General features: G+C 42.5%; 2 protein-coding genes across 42 annotated transcripts in view; both read right to left on the bottom strand.

The window, feature by feature from the left end:
• rims2a (regulating synaptic membrane exocytosis 2a) overlaps positions 1-4917 on the bottom strand; it is a 133382-nt gene extending 128465 nt beyond the window's left edge. For 28 of the 41 annotated variants that reach the window (XM_034609974.1, XM_034609963.1, XM_034609969.1 and 25 more), the window contains exons 1-2: positions 4638-4917; positions 3913-4122 (exon numbers count right to left, since the gene is read on the bottom strand). In XM_034609974.1, the coding sequence (XP_034465865.1) occupies positions 3913-4106 (194 nt within the window). In that variant the 5' untranslated portion in view covers positions 4107-4122; positions 4638-4917. The remainder of the gene's footprint in view (positions 1-3912; positions 4123-4637) is intronic. The other 13 variants (XM_034609980.1, XM_034610004.1, XM_034609988.1 and 10 more) reach the window with 1 other exon arrangement.
• Positions 4918-7009: 2092 nt separating this feature from the next.
• Positions 7010-19667, bottom strand: dcaf13 (ddb1 and cul4 associated factor 13). The gene is made up of 11 exons (XM_034611794.1): positions 19447-19667; positions 18603-18802; positions 17304-17411; positions 17095-17184; positions 16567-16722; positions 16387-16464; positions 16193-16275; positions 15918-16082; positions 13239-13374; positions 7963-8126; positions 7010-7466 (listed from the first exon to the last, which is right to left on the bottom strand). Exons 1-11 carry the CDS (start codon positions 19514-19516, stop codon positions 7379-7381), a joined length of 1338 nt encoding a protein of 445 aa, XP_034467685.1. The 5' UTR covers positions 19517-19667; the 3' UTR covers positions 7010-7378.
• Positions 19668-19788: the final 121 nt, after the last annotated feature.

Genomic DNA, 19788 nt, shown 5'->3' with positions numbered 1-19788 from the left:
TCAATGGAAGTGAAATGCTAAATTGCTTGTTTAATTTAGTCACAACATACAGCTAACTCCTAACAATCGTCTATTTACAATATCTTCACCACATTGCCATGATACAATTACATTCCATTACCAGCAGACACCTCAGAGCCCTGGAATACCAGCATCTCAGTGGGAGTCCCTCATACAAGTCAGTCATTATAATTAGCTCAGTCAAAGGAGGTCCCTGAGCGAATGACACAGTCCCCTGATCCACGAGTTTACACTGTTACAGGCACGAGGAGGAACAGTTACTGGGCTGTTATAGTGTGGTAAGAAGTGGAAAGACAGCAACATGTGTCTGTCTACTAATATTGGAATCATCCCCCAGTACAACCACCTATATATGCATCTATGTGTGTGTTTATGTTTCATCAGCTTGTACCTTTGTAACAGGCACTGCTTATTAAGAGCGAGAGAAACCGAAAGAACGACAAAGCAATAGAGGTTGGAAGTGGGAAAGAGAAAGTCAGTCTCCCACACTCTGCCACTCCTAGCCACCAAGCAGAACCGGCAAGTGGCCCTGGAGGATCGGAGGAGCAGGGAGAAAGGAGAAGTGGAGCCCCAGGCATTGTGTGGGTCACCCCATCACAGGCAGCTGATGCCAGCCTGTGGGATACACAGTGTCTATGTGGGAGGGGGTGGGGGTCCCATAACCATCACTGCTGTACAGGAACTCACTGATGCATGGAAAGCTCGTTTTGTGTGCAAAAATGTTATGATTCTGAGCTAAACACACTTACATGGCTGCGTCTTTGAGGAGCTTTCTAGGAGAGGAATCTAAGAATGAGCGCCGCCTCACGGACTTCAAGAAATCGACTTCTCCTTGGTGCAGCACATTTTTCTACATGCAGACACACACATACACGGGCCTGCTAAGAATGAGCGGCCTAGGAGAGAGAAGCTAATTACATGCGAGTCAGCAGCACTGGGTTTCCATCCTCGCTCTCTGTAGCACCTCTAGTGAGATGACAGCAAGTTGGCAAGCCCTGCAGCTGGAGGTTCCTCTCCCTCTCTCTCCTTCATCCCTCCATCTTCCCAGGATTCCCTTTGTTAGATTACACACTTCAATGTTCAAACTGCCACTTTCAGCCATCCAAGCCGCAGTGGGATTGGACTGTGACAGCGTAGATGCACGGGCTATAGGGTTGGATTTTGCTGTGTGGGTGTTTGTTTCCGACAGTGGCGGAAATGCTACGAACCATTCAATAACAAGTTAATCTGCTGCTGCTGTACCTACGCCACAGCGGAGTGAATTAATGCTGCTTCAGGATATGTTATGCTTGTGTGATTCATAGGTAAAGAAAATGGGGATTTACTGTTTTGATGACTCATGATGAGTCACCTTGTACGTATAGACAGAGCACATTAAAACCAAACCAATATGGGCTGTGCTGTGAGAAACATTGAAAGAAAACTTTACTACTTGACCTCAACAGGGTCCGGAGGTCCAATCAAAATGTCTAAACAGCAAAACAACAGCAAAAGGGTGGCAGCCAGCCCTTAATATCAACTCCACGTCTTCTGTCAGATGTTGCGTTTGGCTCTGCTGGTGAGATAAAAACCTCTGGTAACCAGGGTGTGCAGGAGAGAGGCCACACTGGAACCGCAATGCAAATGAGGACGCAAGCAATCCACGCCGAGGCCTCATTGACCTCATGGCTCACGTACGCTTTCAGTTCATGTGGCCCACAATCAAAGTTACCTAACATTATGGTGAGACAGTCAGTCAGTCATGTCCCCGCAAAGAACAGCCTCTTCTGCCCATGCTCAGTCATGACAAGGCTTTGACATCACTGTGAGACTAAGAGTGACTAAAACTGACAATGGCCTTTTACCTCAGAGAAAGAGAAACAGGAGGAAAAAAACAGTCAGCTATTGGGGATAAGGTGATGGAGAGTGGAACATTGAAAGGGGAATTGGAGGCGGAGGGAAAAGGCCTGGATGAATCACGCAGCATGAACCGCAGCGGCTGAGGTAGCTGTGTCTCGGAGTATGTGAGTCATGTTTATCATGCAGCAGCACTAGGAAGGGATTGCACAACTCGCTCTCCATTAGGAATGCTGCCTTAGTGCAAACATTTACCTGATGATGGAAAACAACAGCTCTAATGCCTCTAAAAAGCTCCCAGTGAGCGTGGCACACACACACACACACACACACACACACACACACACACACACACACACACACACACACTGAGCTCACACTGAAGTCACACTGGCACGTGCGGGGAGGCTGCAGCACCAGAAAACCAGCCAGAGATGTCATTATTAGTATTACTACTACTACTACTATTAACCATTGCTGCTATCATCACATGTATGTATCATTGTTATTGTGGTCATTATAACAACCAGTCTGACAGAGCTTAAATATGACATTTACATAGCTGTTCCTGGTCCCCTCTCTCTCTCTCTCTCTTCTTCCACCCACCTCTCCTCTCTCCCCCATTTTTCTCTGCTCACCCCTTCCGTTCGAGGCAGATGGCCACCCACATTGAGTCATTAAGTCTCTCCACCATTGCCATGGGTTTGCTCGATGTGTGAACTTCTGGGTTTCTCCATAATACTGTATGGTCTCAATCTTACAATGTAAAATACCTTGAGATAATGAACTTTGCGAGGAGGTAGAGAGGGCTGTCCACTAAACACTAGGGACAGTGGTTCGATCTCTGGCTACCTCAGTCTGTATTCCAAAGTGTCCGTAGGCAAGACAGTGCAGTGTGTGAATAGGATGATAGAGAAAGCGCTGCGTACAGAAACAATGTTTGAATGTGTGTGTGAACGGGTAACGGGGCTGGTAGTGTAAAGCACTTTGAGTGGTCGATTAGTGAAGGAAAGTGCTGTATAAAAAGACTCTATTTACGATATACGTTTATACTGAAAGTCAAGTAAAAATAGTCCAAACACAACATACTCCTGAGCAAGCAGACATGTGCCTCCCTTTTCACTAAAGTTGGAAAACTACAAAAAAAATCAACAGGATGGAAACATTTAAGGCCACCACCTCGACAGGCATGAGCCATGCCTGTTGAAAGAAGCTCGAACCCAAATCTTTTTTTTAACTAACACTACATCAGCTGAGCGTTTTTTTATTTATATATATATATATATATATATATATATGACCGGGGCGAGTCGACAGGGTGCAGTATTCCACCCATAAAGCAGAGTTATGGCGAAAAGGTTAGAAAGAGACGGCGGCGGAAAACACTCCCGGTCCACCTTAAAAAACAGAGCCTGCTGTGTGGACAGCTCCGTGGTGCTGAAACAGCTCCAAGCGACATCTGTACACAGGATGAGTGTGGGGGGGTGTATACGGTGGAAGCGGAGGGGTATTTGGGGGGTGGGTGAGTGGGTGGGGGGGGGGATACACGATCTACAGAGACTTTAACGTAGAAATCACACCCACCCCGCGTGCGCCATCGCCCCGAAAGGACACCTTAAATGATCCTTCCCAGTGTCATGTTGTGTAATCTCTGTGACGCGCGTGGGGAAAGGTTAAGCAATTTGGCGTGCTTTTTTTTTTAACGTGAAAATGGCGCCCGCTGCTGCTGCTGCCGCTACAACCCAGCCATTATAGTAGAGATACAGCTGTGAGATACATTAAAGTACTGAGGGTGCGTGTCGCTTCATAAAGAAAATGATACTCAGACATGAACATGTAGTGTTTCCTGGAGTAGGAGGAGGAGGAGGAGGAGGGTCAGGGAGCGACCACCGGGCGAGGGGAAGGTTCGCCTCACCTTGGCCGACTAACAGTGGACTGATTCAGCTCCAGCATCAGAAACACACGCTGCACAAACAGAGCCCACAGAAACACCCGGGGCTGAGCTCGGCACGCGCCGACACACAGCTCCTGCACCACCTCTGCTTCTTTCCTTACTTCAACATCGACTGTTCCTTCGCTTCCTCCTTCTTCTGTCGGTCCATGACACCGAGGATGATCTTCCTCTCATCCTCGGTGAGGTGGCTGAGGTCCGGCATCTCCGGCATGGCGCCGGTCGCTGAGGCAGCAGCAGCAGCAGCAGCAGCAGCAGCAGGGCCAGGGCCGCCCCGGGGCCCGTGTGGAGCAGACATCTTTTACACACAGTGGCTACAGAGAATGAATGATAAAAGCACCATCAACCAGCAGCATCATGGTGGGAGATCTAGCTACAAATGTGTTACATCTCATGCGGTGAAACAGTGAAATTGACGGTGGGGTTTCGCTGGAGGCACCGTGGTTTACGCACGGCACTAGTGCACCATGCACACATTATTATTACACCGTGCTGCAGAAATAAGCGTCAAAAACATCCATCACAGGCTTCAGCCTCATGCTGTTAAATGCTCATGATGGGTTCTGATTAATACTCACGCTGCAGCCGACTGAGCGCTGCCTGCAAACAGGCTACATTCAAGCGGCTGCAGGTCGAAAACGCACAAATTCACACATGAAATGTTGTGAAAGAGAAAACACTCGGGATCAGAAATGCTCCTGTACGAGGCACGGGGTTCACAGGCTGCAGGCTACAACCTTCAGCTGTTCCAAACACAACCCATCCATCCATCCATCCAGGGAGAAGACAAATAGAAAGGGTTTGAAAATAAAAAATGAACAACTCTTGCCTTCTATTTCGCTGTCATGTTAAATCCTGTCTAACCCATCGCTGCCATTCTTTAGAGAGGTTCCACTCGCATGTTGGAATAATCAAAGGTGGCCCGGTCCGTCCCTGTTTGTTTTCGCTGGGAGCCCTTAACCCTCCTCTGTCACTCTTAGCTCGCTTTCCTCCAGGTTGGTAATTCTTGGAGATTTCTTAAATGCACAAAAATGGATGCAACGAGAGGGAGAGAGAGTGAGTGAGAGACAGGGGGGGTGAGAGAGATAGAGAGGGAGAGAGAGAGGGGAGGAGGAGGAGGAAAAAATCCAGATAGGAAGAAGAGGGCGGAGCGATGGAAACACGTAGAGGAATAAAGGCAGAGAGGGCGCGCTGGATGTTTCATTGACAGCAGGCAGAGAGCAGCAGGTAAAACCCGGAGTGGAGCCGCTGTGTGTGCAGCCGGAGCCGCTCTGTGAGCAGCTCTGTGAGGGAGCAGGGAGCGAGAGCATCATGCATCTTTCATAACCAGATCATGAGCACTGAGAACAGGGGCCAAATGTGAAGTGGGGAGATAAATACAGAATATGACTATGGCTGCACCTGCAGGTGTGGCTGCCGTCTCCTCTCAGTGAATACACTTGTACTGTACACACCGGCACTGGGCTTTGTTGCCAGATGTGACAAAGTCTGTGATGACAAATGGAAGAAAATAAAGCTTAAGCAATATGTTTTTCTCTTTATTAAAGACAATATCTTGAGAGCGGTTTGAGAGCAGGACTTTTTGATTTCATGTTCAGATGGTGCAATGCTTTTACTCAAAACCCATTGCACACAAATAGCCCCTGTTGTGCTTAGATTTGCTCTGCTTGTGCTCAAGCTTTGCGCTTGGACTGAATATGTTTTGTTGCTTAGACAGATTTTCTTGCACTGAAGCTACTTCTGTGCACCCGTCAGCACTGGAGTTGTTTTGTGAAAAAAGTACCAACAGTAGAACTCCAGGTGTAACGATGACAAATGAAATTGTCCTGCCCTAGTTGTAGGTTCGTTAGCTGGACTTCATTAAGAGTCCGGTGTGGAAGTGCACGAACCCAGTTAAAGTGACCACATGTACGTAACTCACAAAATAAAGCAAACACGAGGGTAGGACAATTTCATTTCATTTGCACACAAAAGCAGTAGGAAAGCAGAAGATTAGCTGTAGTGGGAACGCAGGACATCTGTCTGAGCAACAAAATATCCGAGTGTAAGTGCACAGTGTGAGCACGAGAATAGAAAATCTAAGTACAAGTAGGTAAACGATCAGGTAAAAGCATAACAATCAGAACTTTAAACCAATAAGTCATGCTCTTACACCAAAAGACCACGCTCTTGAATAAAGAAAAAACAGTTACATGTGTCATGTCAAGCACATTTTCAAACTTTTAAAGTAACTTTTAAGAAAGAAAAAAAATTCCCTGTCACAAGCTTTTACAATGATAATATTTTCAATTTTTCTGTAAGTAAAATAAAAAAAATTTTGGCCTGACCCATGATATTTAAAAAGTGCTGAGAAAACTTTAATGGATACACTAAGGTTTTAATAAGATATTGATATTAATCATTAGTTGCAGCCCTATTTCAAAGTGAATTGTAGACGGAATTGGTCATCATACAGAACTGGGCTCATAGGCTCACTGCAAATGCCACAAGACTCAATTATTACTAAAAACAGAACTGACACCAGCTCCACATCAATCAGTCTTAGATTACACCAGTGTTTGTGTCAACCCTGCTGCCCACCCACCATAGCCACATCTTGTATTTCTCAGCTGTGTCCCCAGCTGAAAGTCCCTCCACTTGATCCCCAGCACTTTCCCACAGACAGCCGGTGTGCTCTCGGTGTCTCAGGCTGCAGCGTTGATCGGATTTGAAGGACAACATTAAGAGGATAGAGTCTCTACCTGATTAGGCTTGTAAGTAAATTAGCACCAGTGCAGTGATCTGCTCCAACAAGTCAAACAACAAGTTGAAATTCTGAGAGATTTAGATCATTACTCTTCCAAACAACATGTTTTCACCACACGTCTTTTTTATTATAAATACACATCATTGAACAGTTTGGCCATCCCATACATATAGATATGTTTTTTAAAAAACATTACCTAGTCTGTAGGGAATTAAGTTTAACAACAGAGAGGAAATGTTTTCTGATGTCTAGTACAATAAAAAAAGAAACCAGCCAGTGTGATAGGGAGGAGGTCATGTGTCTATTCAAAACAGATAAATACAGTTTTATCTTTAGACGTGATGGGAAACGCATAATATGAACTGAATCCTTAAAGACACAAGGAACATAATTTGTTACAATTAATAGATTCAACTGAAGGGACATTCAGTTTAATCCATCCTTAATTTATTCAACAGTTGGGGAATCTTGGCTCCTGTTATGGAAAATGCAAACTTGCAGAGTAAATAATGTGATTAGTCCAGAAGTTAGACCAAAATCCGGACTAAAAGGAATCCTAACAATAAACTGAAATTAATGAAAAAAGCAAAGCTTCTCTTACATAGTAGCAGCAGGTGAACACAACATACTATTTGTTCTTCTTGTATGAGATGATCTGTGTCCTTGAGTGATGCTTAGCTCCCACCTTCCCACAATGAACAAGTTGTGGTGTTTTTTTATTCTCAAGTTAGATCATTCTGAACAAGTCCCATGCGGGTGCGATCTTGAGCTCATCTCCTGCTGACAGTCCCCGGGTTCTCCATTCTCTTCTGCGGTGGCTCCGTTTATTTCAACACAGTGACGACATGCTTCTCCTTCTCAGACACCACAGGAACACTTCCTGGTTTGCTGTGCTTGCGGACGTTCCTCTCCCTAAAAAGCAAAGAAGAGTTTGAGAATACAGGAAATTCAGGTACGAATGGGAGGAGGGGGTGAGCAAATAAAAATGAGGAAGGAAGAGATTGGATATGAGACTATTGACCCAACACCTACGTCAGCGACCGCACTAATGTACCCTTAAAATAATGCATAACACACACATGGTAAATCATTCACAAGTCCAAACACACGTCTGACATATCACTGTCCTGCCTGTAATTACAAACCAGAGCTGTGGACTGAGCTATGAATCACTGACCACAGGGCAAACTGGAACAATCAATCCACCAAACAAGCTGTAAATGTGCATGGGAGGTCTGTTGAGACAGTGTCATGTTGGGGCAGTCCGATCTGTGTGATTTTCCATTAGGCTGGTGTGACTGCATAGATCAGTCCCCATTGCCTCTACATGGACGTAGAGGGAACTTCATTCCTGTAGCTAAGTTCAAGGTTCAGTTCCTACAGCAACATTAACACAATGGAAACTTACTTCCTACGGCGAGCCTCTTTCATGGTCCGCAGCTCTTTGGTCTCGTGGTAGATGCTCTTGGGTAGATGTCGGTGGTGAGCGATGCGTCGGATCTGCGGGTGGTGCTGGAACTTCTCCTTCAGCTTCTGGCTGTAGTTGACGGCCGCCCTCTCTCTGGGGGCCAGCTAAATGACACCACAGTGGAAGAAATGACGGCAGAGAGTCAAGCAACAAGCGACAACTATGGAAAGATCCAGTGGGAAAAGAGAAATGTGGCATCACAAGACAGTGTGGAGAAGAAATAAATGCTGTGGTGGTCTCCAAACTAAATAGCCACCCAGTCTGTCTGCAGTTAGAAAGATGGCTGATTCCTGAACTACCAGTATTATGGGCAACGTTTGATTTGATTTAAACAATTTCATTGATCTCTCAGAATTCCTGGATTTTGATGAAAAGAAAATAATGTTAAGGGGACTAATATTTATGAGTGTGTAAAATTTAAATATATAAAATAAAAGTCTGGATCTCGTGGATTTGAATGGGATTTCTTTATGGGACGGTTGGGCCTTGGCACATGCATGCACTCCACTAAGTGCCATTCTAGTTTCTTATGATCTTCATGGAAATGTTAATTTGGCCAAGTTGTTTTGGAGTGGTTAAAAAATTATAGTATTTATGTTAGCATGTTACCAGCCCAACAAATGTGACCGACCCAAAACCAAATTTCATATCAAAATTGAGTCTGAACCAACCCGGCCCATGGTCCTGTATCCACACTCTAGCTCTCCACATGGCATCTTCATCGTCCTGTACATTAATAAGGAAATATTCACTGGCTCCAGATACTACATCTGACCAAAACATTGTTTGGCGCACAAACCCCATCCGGCTGCAAATGAGTTGTTTTCACACGTTTTGTTCAGATTAAAGAAGATATAACACATTGGTGAATACAGTAGGTGGAGTTTATGATTTTGGAACAATGGCTAGCTGCATGCCCCAGTTTCCAGTTTTTGCTAACAAACTGTAGCTTCATAGTTTGCAATCATCATTAAAGAGGCATTAATCGTTCTTCTTACGCTCGACAAGAAGACCAAGACTACATTTCCAAAAATGTTTCTTCTGAGACTGTCACGACTGACATGGCCACATGAGGGTTTTTCAGGTAGACACACATTGTTCTAGACAAGGGATTATCAACCTGGGGGGTCCCAAGATAATTTCTAGGGGTCGCCAGATGGTTGTAAAGAAAAATAATATGTTTGGAATAAAATGACATATTTTGGACAGGAAATTGTTTGTTGGTTTTTTGTAATGAATTGTCTGCACCAGAGATAAGATCTGCTTTAGAGTGAATGCAATGTAGTGGGATTTGTAAATGAGGAGGTCCAGAGTCAGGCCAGAGAGGGTCACGTGCACCAGCCCGATAGTACGACTTGGTTGTGACTCGATAGGGTTGAGGACCAAGGTTTCAGAACTAAAGGCTAATTCTGTAATTTTTCTACTGTGAACAATATTTTTCTACTGTCTCTCCTGAAGATCAGAGCAGGAAGGAGAACACAACTCATGTAACTCCTCATGAAAATGAGCCTGAGGCCTTATTACAGGTATTTAACTTATATCATTAACTTATATCATTTCCAGCATCTGAGGTTCCTGTGGTGAGGTAAACGTTATCTCAAATGTCTTGATTCCAGTGATGAGTATTTTCCGCAGACAAATGTAAATCTAGGGTGGTGGCGACTATATTATTTTACATTTGCTGCTTAATCTGAGACTAACAATCTTTAAACCGTTAGTGTTGTGTTTTACATCATAAGATGTTGGTAGATACAGTAAGCAGCAACTCTAGCTTGACAACGTCCTCATTCAGATCTGAGTTGATGTCTATTAAAAAGACACCAGCTCGACAACATTGCTCCCTCTCCATCTCTCATAAAAACCAGCAGTTAGTCGGACTGGCCTTGGCTCCGTCCGCCCTCATCGAAAGCTCTTATTCTAATTAAAAGCAATGATTTCTCTCTGATTCAGTTTGTTGGAGAAGACCTATTAGATGCTGATCCCGTTGGACTACACCAACTCCCCTCAGATACACACAGCCTGCTAAACAGTGTTTGTATGATCTCAACAAGGTGGATATGAGAGAGCAGACGATCGCGCTTCACTTTAGAGGAATCATATTTAGTGAGGCTGACAGAATCAATGGATTCAATTGAAAATGCAACAGAGGTGTTACTTTCCAGGAAACAGCACTATGCACCATGGTGAGAAAAAAAACTTCTGGAGACGAATGAAAGCAACATAAAGACAGAAATTAGAAAATAGCTGCTTAGAGAGAGTGAAAATCCCGGAATGTTTATTATTGAAAGTGAAAAGGGTAAATCTTCTTCTCTACCTTAAGTTGACTGGGCTACAACAAGGTGCCAACTGTAATCTACCAGGAAAAAAGAACATCCTGTCTACACTTCTGGATGAAAAAAAAAAAAAAAGGAGCAGGATTTTAACTGCGGGTGAAGCAGACTTGAGAGACGGGTGAAATGAAGCAACAAACATAATGGCTTGAATCAAAGAGGTGTCATTGTCATTTGAAACGTAATGTCTGCTCTGTGCGATTGAAATTATGCCTTGATACCAAGTCGGTGCCAAACGTCACGGTACTATTCTTTTAACGGTACTGTAGGTTCACAACAGAACTGGCCCGCCGCTGCAGGATGGCTGCTGCCGCTGCTTCGAGGGAGGCACACATTGCTTGTCCGTTGTCTCTGTACTCTGCTGTATTGCCCTGCTGCATGTCCTCACTCCTCACTCCCCCACTGACCTTCACTCACTTTGCGTGTTGAATGTGGACACTGACACTGGTCAGAGGTTCTTGGGACCAGTGCAGTGCTTAGGGTTTGCTTTGAGTTTGTTTGGTTCGCTCTGGAGTTAGGGCTGGGCAATAAAACGATAAAGATAATTATCGCGATATATAACTTTTCCTCGATAGAAATATAAGACATTCTCGATACAACGTCAACAAACTTATTCCATGTTTTGACAGACAACACGAACAGCAAATGATAATGAGAATAGTGCCGCAGAGAACCAATGAGGTGGCTGGAATAGAGTTACATCCACGTCAGGTTAGGTTGACACACAGAGCAATGTGTTTGGGCTCCTGCGCAGAGGTGTGGACATTTCCGATTCTTAGATGCAGGGCGATGCGGATGTGGTAGACTCAGACGCATTGATAATACATAAAATATAATCGATTCATGTTTTCCGCTACGTTCATTGTTTTAGCGGGTTTCCACTGCTGAATAATTATAACCACCGCTGCTTCAGGATCAGGACAGACGCTCATTAAAGGTCGGGTCCTCCTGTACTCTGCTGTCGGAGTCTGACTCCTCCTCACTCACTGATCACAAGTTATTAGGACACGTAGAGTACTGTTTACTTTGTGTTTGTTTGATTCGCTCTAGAGACTCGCGTTTAAACACACAGTGCGAAAGCATCCCCCTGCTGTGACGCGCACAGCCAGGACATCAGGGTTAAAGTGACCGGAACCATCTGGATTCATGATCCAACATCGATTAATAACTAAATAAATGCGGTTATCAGTTTGAAGAGGGTCAGAGACGAGCGCGTGCACACACACTCCTGCAGACATTACGCAGATTACGATGTAACTTAGTGTTTTAATTTCATTGTTTATCCAGGAACATAAATATTAATTCAGCAGGTTTTTATAAAGATCAGTTCTAAGTGTGAGTGATTAGAAAACTTTAGAATAGCAGAGTCCCTTGTTGACCAGCGCAGAGTAATGCGCCTCAGTGCAGTGGCGCTCATTTTATTTATATTGCGATATATATTGCTATCGACTTATATGAAAAAGATTATCGTGATAAGAGTTTTTTCCATATTCCATATAATCTGGAGTCCGACACAGACAAACTGTGTGAACACAGCTGTTATCATTGCAAACTATTGCAAGTATGCTACTATAATTGACAAAGCTACAAAATTTGATTTGTAAGAAAACCACAATTAACCTGCTATTTTATTAGGTCATAAACACCTTAATATATAAATTTATTCTGAATTTATGTATTTGATCAATGGACATGACAGAAGTCACGTCAGTGTCAATCAATTCAAATGCTTAAAAAAATATTCAGGGAGTGATGAGTCAAACAGAACAAATACATTTGTATTGACTGAGAATAAATAGGAGCCGATTGATTCAACATCCTGTTCTAAAATACAAAGTATCTAATTTAAAACTGGACTCAAAGGCTGCTGCCTATAAAGTTTTTAGAGAAAAAAAAACAAGTGGTGTGTTTGCAGCTGCTGATGGAGAAGTCCCGATCAGTTCAGACACGCGAGAAGTCTTGAATCAGCATTTCAGCATTTCTTGATAATTAAAGTACAACTTGATTGTTAATGCTTCATTATGGTCGAGAGTAGCCCGCTTTAAGTGATTGGCCGATTTAAACTGCTGATAGGAGCAGCCCTTGTCTGATCTCTTTAAGTGCAAAGCTTGCGAATAAATCTTCTCTCACACAGTGACAGTAAAACAAGTGCCAAAAGCGGGCCAATTTTCCACTCCGGAGCTGCATTAAGAGAATAAGCAAGAGAGAATCTGATTAGGGATGAAAGATGACTGCTGGAGATGGCACGCGAGAAGCCACGGGTCTTTATTACCGAGTCATGACTCGTATTTGGGCCACTGACACACTCCCCGGCATTTTACTGGAGCTTTATTTGTTAGTTAGTTGAGAATAACACAAGAATGAGGCCATTGGCTAACCCAGTGATCTGATAAAATAGATGGGGTAGTCACTAACAAAACAAAGATATACTAAAAGTCAGAGAGGATGTGTAAAACAACTGCACGTGCCTTTGAGTTTTGGTTTTGGTTTTTTTTGGACTTCCACCTGACACAAGAGCTGCTGTGCCAATTAGTACATTGTACTTATTGAGAGTGATTCTACCCTAAGTCAGCATTCATCAGGGCATTTGGCAACAGCAGTGCGGTAACTCCTGGCATCGTCACCCACACTAACCCAGCTGAGATGGGCGCAGGGCCATGGCAGTGTCGAAAAAATGCAGCTAACTCATAAAACACATTCAGATTATACACTGGAAGGAGATACAGTATACAGTATGTCCGGCAGAAGAGGGAAATACAGCTATTGATTGGTCGCAGAAATTGTGATGAGGGAATTATCAAAAAGCAGCCAATCAGAAGCAAGTTGTCTTGAATATGAAACCATGAATGCAGGAAAGTGATGTAGAAAAGACGAGGCGGGACTCACCATTCCTAGTTTCTCCGCTGCGTTGGCTTTCCACAGTCGGATGTTCATTTCATCAGAGCCACTCAGGACGTACTTGCTGTCTGACGACCACTTGATGCAGATGACATGTTGCATGCGTTTGGTGTGGTACACTTCCCTGAATGTAAAAAAAGTAAAGACAAAACAATGAAAATAAGGAAGTGCAAGGTCTCTACTAGCAGTTAGGAAAATAACAAAAACTAAAATTTGACTCAATTCAAGCACTTTTCCTCTTAAAAAGTATGAGAAAACGTACATGTCCAGGTCTTCTTGAAGGACACACACAAATGGTTTTTTGCTCAAACGCCCCAAACAACAGGACAACATTGTTATTATGCACTTTCTAAAAAAACGCTGTTGTGAAAAATGGTAAAGGTAAAAATAAATGACTCAGTTAGGGTAAGATCCCAGTTTGAGTTAAAATTACTACTTCATTGAGGCAGGGAAAAATTGCAGTCAGGAACCGACGTTGACTGTTTATAGGAAACTGGACAAATATAACCGTGACTACTTTGTTAGGGTTGGAGAACCTCCACCATCATTATTAGAATAGTTAGGACATATTTACGGCTATGAACAATTGCAGTCATGGTTAAAAGGATTGACTATTGATAGAAAACATTAAATCATTTAAATCATACTGTCGGTGCAATGTATTGGATGTAGTGGATTTATGGTTCACTTAAAAAGGTTTACTTCCGGTTAGTTCTTGTGGATTATGTAGTAATCTTGTTTTTTCCACATACAAATAATAGAACATTTCCATGGTGCAGATATGATCAAGGTGCAATATATAACATTTATAATTTGACAACATTAAACAACTGTGTTCAATTCAGGTGAGTCAGTGGCTGGTTTTATCCACACTGGCTCCATAACTGCTATAAAACAATTATATATATATACAAGTTTCAGGTGATTTCAACTGTTCCTACACTACATACCGTTTATGTGGTTCGGACCTACCCACTCTGTGATGCTGTCTGGCAACATGCCCCAGTAACTGTAACACAACATGTGTGTGTGCTATTTGTTCTGGAGCCTGACAAGTGTATAAACAATACTCTATGTACCATTTTGCACATAGCAACCAAACAATGGTACTGTGTTTTGGGCTAAGACAGTCAGTCAAAACAAGCACCCCCACAACAGCTTCAGGCAACTATCTACTATTATCAGCTATGTAAACCAATAGACCTTTTTTTTTTTTTTTACAGTAGGCAATGACAGTAGTCATAATAGAAAAAGCGCAGGACTTATTTATAACATTACCAATGGCTCTGTTCTATTCAAGACACCCATGACGATGTGACAATGAGCCCAAAAAAGCATTCAAACATCATTACTTTCAGTATTGACTCCTGAGCTTTTACTAGAGGGACATGTGACGTTGTCTTTTATGAAAAAGGCCAACTACAAACAATGATAGGCTGAGGTCTAAAGCCCGATTATTTAAAGCAGACCCATATCAGTGAAAACCAAAAACACTTTCAGTGCAACAGTGTTAATACAGACTTTTAACCTTCATATATTGATGTTTAACAGTATGGCAAAGATAACCATGCAAATGTTTTTTTAGCTCCAATGTTAATAAATCATTACGGTCAACACGTTCTGATAGTTACAAAGGATTTATAAAGTTATTATAAAGTAAGGCTGTCACTTTTTAGTCGAAATTCAAACATTCATTCGAACTTGGGGGGGGGGGGGGGGGGGGGGGGGTTCATGTTTACTGTAATGACCTGTTTGATTTCAAAATATTCAATCTAGCAGCACGAGACCGTCTGAAGTCGTTTGTCTCCTGATCCAGCAGAGGGCGATCACTGTCACCTTGACCTATTACCTGCCCTCTTGAGGCATCCGTAAAGTGACTCAGTATTGTTACGTTGTTTTGCTACGACAATGGTGGACGCTAGCAAGCAAAGCCGTCCTGAGCGAACAATCACAACACCAAAGCATCTGAGAATCGGCTTGTGGAAGTGTTTTGGGTTCTACGCCATAGTTTGCTAAGTAACAATCAATGGTGAGGCTGTTTGTCAACATTTTAACATGCAATCGGTGAGCTCAACTGTTAGCTGTCCAACCGAGTGAGGCAAGTAGATGTACTTTATACATTCCAGAAACAAAACTACCAATAAATATTAGCCACTATATTATCCCACTGAAACCAGATGCAACATATACATATATATTGGATGAGATGTACGCCTGCTGTATATGGTGTTGTCAGTGACCGATGATGTGCATTGTGATTGGCTGAAATGCACATCAGGAATACCAAATGCAGATGGAAAAGTTATTGACATGTTGGCAAATGTTCTTATTTACAGTCATATCCAGGTTCCAAGGCAAAAGCAATGACTCATAACAAAAGCCAAATGGATAAGCTTCCACATGTTTGATATTTAATGTTTCTATCTGCTGAAAAATAAAGGTTTTAGGGCAGTTCTTCAGAAAAGCCCCAAGGTTTTCAAATGGTGCTGAGCTTTTAGTGCTTTTTTGAAGAGCATCCCAGGTCTAATTGGTTAAAAGGAAAACGTGTTCCTCTGACTCCACTGTGGCACCAGAGCTGACATGCTTCATGACTACAGACCAGTGATAACATCACAGTAAAACTATAAAGCAGAGACTAGGACTATCATTTTCCCTGTCGTTACTGACTTGCTGTGGCCGGCGTCCTTGGGGAAGATGCGGATGGTCTTGTCAAAACTGGCAGATACAAAATCTTTCCCAGTGGGAGAGTAGTCCACGTCCAGCACTGCTGAGACATGGTCCATGTGCACTGTGACTGGCTGGTTCAGGTACCTCATGTCGTATGTGTAGAGGCTGGTGAGACACACAAATCAGGCCTTTTAGTGACACTGCTTACAAAAAAGTCAGAATATAAATGTCTCATTGAAAGTTTACACATTGATGTGATTCATTCTTCGACTCACTTGTAGTCCTCATTTGCACAGGTGAAATAATATGCTTCCATAGGATTCCAGCATAGCGTGTTGCTCCTCATTGTCATGATAACCTGAAAAAGGAAATGAAAACATGCAGCAGTTATATTTCTTATCGTTGCCTTGTACAGAAGCGGGCAGAGAAGAAGGCTCGTTCCTGAAACAACCTAATGACTAATGCCCACCTTTTTGAGAGGTGCAGATTCTCTCATGTCATACAGAACGATACTTCGGTCAGAGGCACAACTTGCAAGAAGTTCAGTCTGTGGAGAAACACAACCCATTTAAAAAGTATCTGTGGGGTAGCAGGTTTAGATAAGTCTGAACATGGAAAACTGTTAGTGTGTGTTATCTGAGTGTCTCACCTCCACTGGGTTGAAGCGGACAGAGCTGAAGCTGTCTACACCCCAGGTGAAGGAACGGATTGGGCTACTCCTCTGCTCGTCCCAGATGTCCACCTGCTGGCCACATGTTGCAAGCACATTGTCCTTCTGATGATGGTCCAGTCCTGTGAACACAGTCTATGAGAGACAAGAATTGTTATCATAATTTGACCCTTCACTGATGTACGATGATGCTGCAATTGTCCTTGATTATTATATAGTAACTTATAACCCTGTTATAAACACAGTCAAAGTATATTACTATAAATACAGAACACATTAAAAGCAAAGAGAATAAAAATAAGAGAAACTAAAAATATAATTTAACTCAAATTTGAATGGGTTCTTCTTTGCATCATGCCCCTGCCCTCCACTGAATTTCATGGAGATCGGTCTTTGAGTAATCCTGCTAACTAGCTAACAAATGCTGATGAAAACATAACCTCATTGGTGGAATTAAAAAAGTGAAAAATATCCATAACAATTATATCAGATGGTCACAGATCATACCTTGCCCAGAATAGTGTTGAGCGGCTCCTCTTCCTCTCCGTAACCTGGTGCCTCCATTTTCCACTGTTTGATTGTCTTGTCGTCACCAGCCTGTTTTACATACAGCATAACAATGAGTCAAACAAACGCTAGGAGGTCAGTTAAAAAAAATAACTTTTAATGAGTATTTCTAAAAACTTTTTAATGTTGTTGTAAAAAGAAATAATCACCGTAAAGAAGGAAGTTCCACAATGGCGCACGACCATTCCCCGGACAAAACCTTCATGTGCTTGGAGTGTGCGGACACATTCCCGTTTGGTCAGATCCCACACTTTCACCTGAGGATCAAATTACACATCCTGTCAGTGTTGTGTGTACAATGTCACACTTCATATCAAAGATGTTCCAATTCCAACTTCAGAAATAACTACGATACTGCCAAAAATGCCGGGTCAGGCCTCAGAGAGCAAGTGAGACTAACGAGCGACCAGCACAACAGTGAACAAATCTAAAAGAAAACAAAGACACCAATAAATGTGGCAGGAGAGTTTGTGGGGATAAGAGCAGACACTGGTGTGTGTGTTGTCAAGAACAGCATGTGACCTCTGCAGCAGAGTTAATACATCTCATCCTCTCTCTGTCTGTTGCACCTGGCTGCTCCACCTCTCGCCCCAAATAATGCAGAGAATTTGTTGCTGATGTGAACGCACAGAGAACCTGTTGTGCATGTGTGAAAGGCAAATTCTGGGTAAACTCTGTAACCAATTCTTCAGATTTTACCTGCAGGTCATGTCTGAAAAAGGTTTTAGTTTTATATTATATTAAACAAAACTGTAATTTTCTTCTTCATCTGACTTCATCTTTGTCAGTCCAAAACAGCAGTACTGCAACTGGCCAGGACTGTTTTAGGGTGGCACTACTCAAAAGGTATTTTATTTTTATAAACTGCGACTGCAATTTAACAGCTATTTAATGGAAGCAAATAATAATAATAATAATGATGACATTTTATTTCATGCTGTCTTTCTAGACACCAAAGGACACCTTACAATATATAATTAAACACATGAATAATTACAGTAAAACCAGGCGTAAGACTAATCAGTACAACATATGAAACACAGGAATATGTGAAAAGCCAAACCAAGGTTAAAATCAGGTTAAGAGGTAAAGACCCCTAACAGTACATATGTGAATACAAGAGTGAATAAAAGCAAAGGATAAAATCTGATTAGTGAGGGATAGATAAGATGTTATATATGGAATATTAATCTAAATAAATGTGAGGTATATTCCTGTTTATACAACAATGATAACAATCATCATGTTCATACAAGAACAATAGCATAGAGCTGATAAAATACGTTTATGTAAGTGGTTTCTGATCGGTTCTCTGGATCAGCCGATACGCAAAGTCCAGGTATTAGAATCGATATCAGGAAGGGAAAATGGTGTCGGAACATCTCTAGATCAAATTGCTAAAATCTAATTATCTGAAGCAACACATGTATATCCTGGCGGTTGGTTACCTCTCCATCACAGGAGCCAGACAGCAGGGTGGCGAGGCTCCTTGTGTGCTTGGCCATGCAATTCACACCATCCCTGTGCCCGTCCAGAGAGGCCAGGAACGGCTTGGCAAACACCCTCTCCAGCTTGGTGGCATTCAGAGCCCGGCAGTACTCTCTGTTCACCTCAAATGGATGCAGGGTTGGGTCATAGTTTCTAGGGACTAAAGACGGAGGAGTCACTTGTTAATGAGCTGATTGCAACAATACGGTTGCATGAGGATGAAAGTAAAACTGTGTTTTTAAAAAATGATGCCAACTTTACTTTCAAGTGGGTTAAATTGATGAATGTGGGGATATTTTGCAGCCCCTTGTATTTAATTAACTGTTTACTCGTGATTCACCTAATACGGTATGTTGGGTCCTGCACACAAACTGTAAGGTAATTCAACTTTACGCATGTTGTGTGCTAAAGTTGTCACTACTATAGAATGTGAAATCAGAATCGAGTTTTATTGCCAAGCAGGTTTACACATAGAAGGAATTTGCTGTGGTGTGTTTGTGCAATTATAAATATAGAACATATAATAATAGGAAACGAAAGTTAAATATAAAATTAAAATAATACTATAGGCAGGAGGGACATGTGTCATATTAAAGTTTACAGACAACAGAAAACTATATCGTCACAACGTAACTGTAAATGCTACGTGCTGTGCTACACGTGCTATGAAGTGTGTGTATTTACTACAGTTCGCGTGTCTGTGTTTTAGGAGCTGTTTGATAAGCAAAGACCAGTTAGCATCCTGCTAGCATCCCGTTAGCTAAACTGTGTCTAGCTTGTATGAGTTTAAAGTTTATCTCTTACCACGTTGAATGTCCAGCTTTGTTTCCCGGACATAGTCATCCGGGTTCCGCGAGAGAACTTTGACTTTCATTTGGTAGCAGAGTCGAACAGGAATCAGACTTTGAGAAACGCACTTGTGTTAATTTAAACAACACAAATATTAGCAAGCATTGGTTTTTCCAGCCATGTGTGTGGAAGAAGAAGAGATTACAGTGGTCGCCGCGTTGCATTGTGGGATCTCCAGTCCTCCCGGTTGTGTCACAGAAAAGTAAGAATGTAGCATGGGACAGACCGGAAATAACACCAGCAGTTCTTAAAACGCATAATGTATTTTAGGCATAGACTGTTTTAGGCCAGTGTGTG

The sequence above is a fragment of the Hippoglossus hippoglossus genome, chromosome 16 (genome assembly GCF_009819705.1).
Source record: "Hippoglossus hippoglossus isolate fHipHip1 chromosome 16, fHipHip1.pri, whole genome shotgun sequence".
Lineage (NCBI taxonomy): Eukaryota > Metazoa > Chordata > Actinopteri > Pleuronectiformes > Pleuronectidae > Hippoglossus > Hippoglossus hippoglossus.
This window is presented reverse-complemented; position numbering and strand designations above follow the sequence as displayed.

Coding starts and splice junctions, on each gene's coding strand:
- dcaf13 (XM_034611794.1), bottom strand. CDS start 19,516: ATGAAAGTCAAAGTTCTCTCGCGGAACCCGGATGACTATGTCCGGGAA. Junction 17,185..17,303: donor GTGGAACTTCCTTCTTTACG/GTGATTATTTCT, acceptor TATGTAAAACAG/GCTGGTGACGACAAGACAAT. Junction 8,127..13,238: donor CAGCGGAGAAACTAGGAATG/GTGAGTCCCGCC, acceptor GGTGTCATTTAG/CTGGCCCCCAGAGAGAGGGC.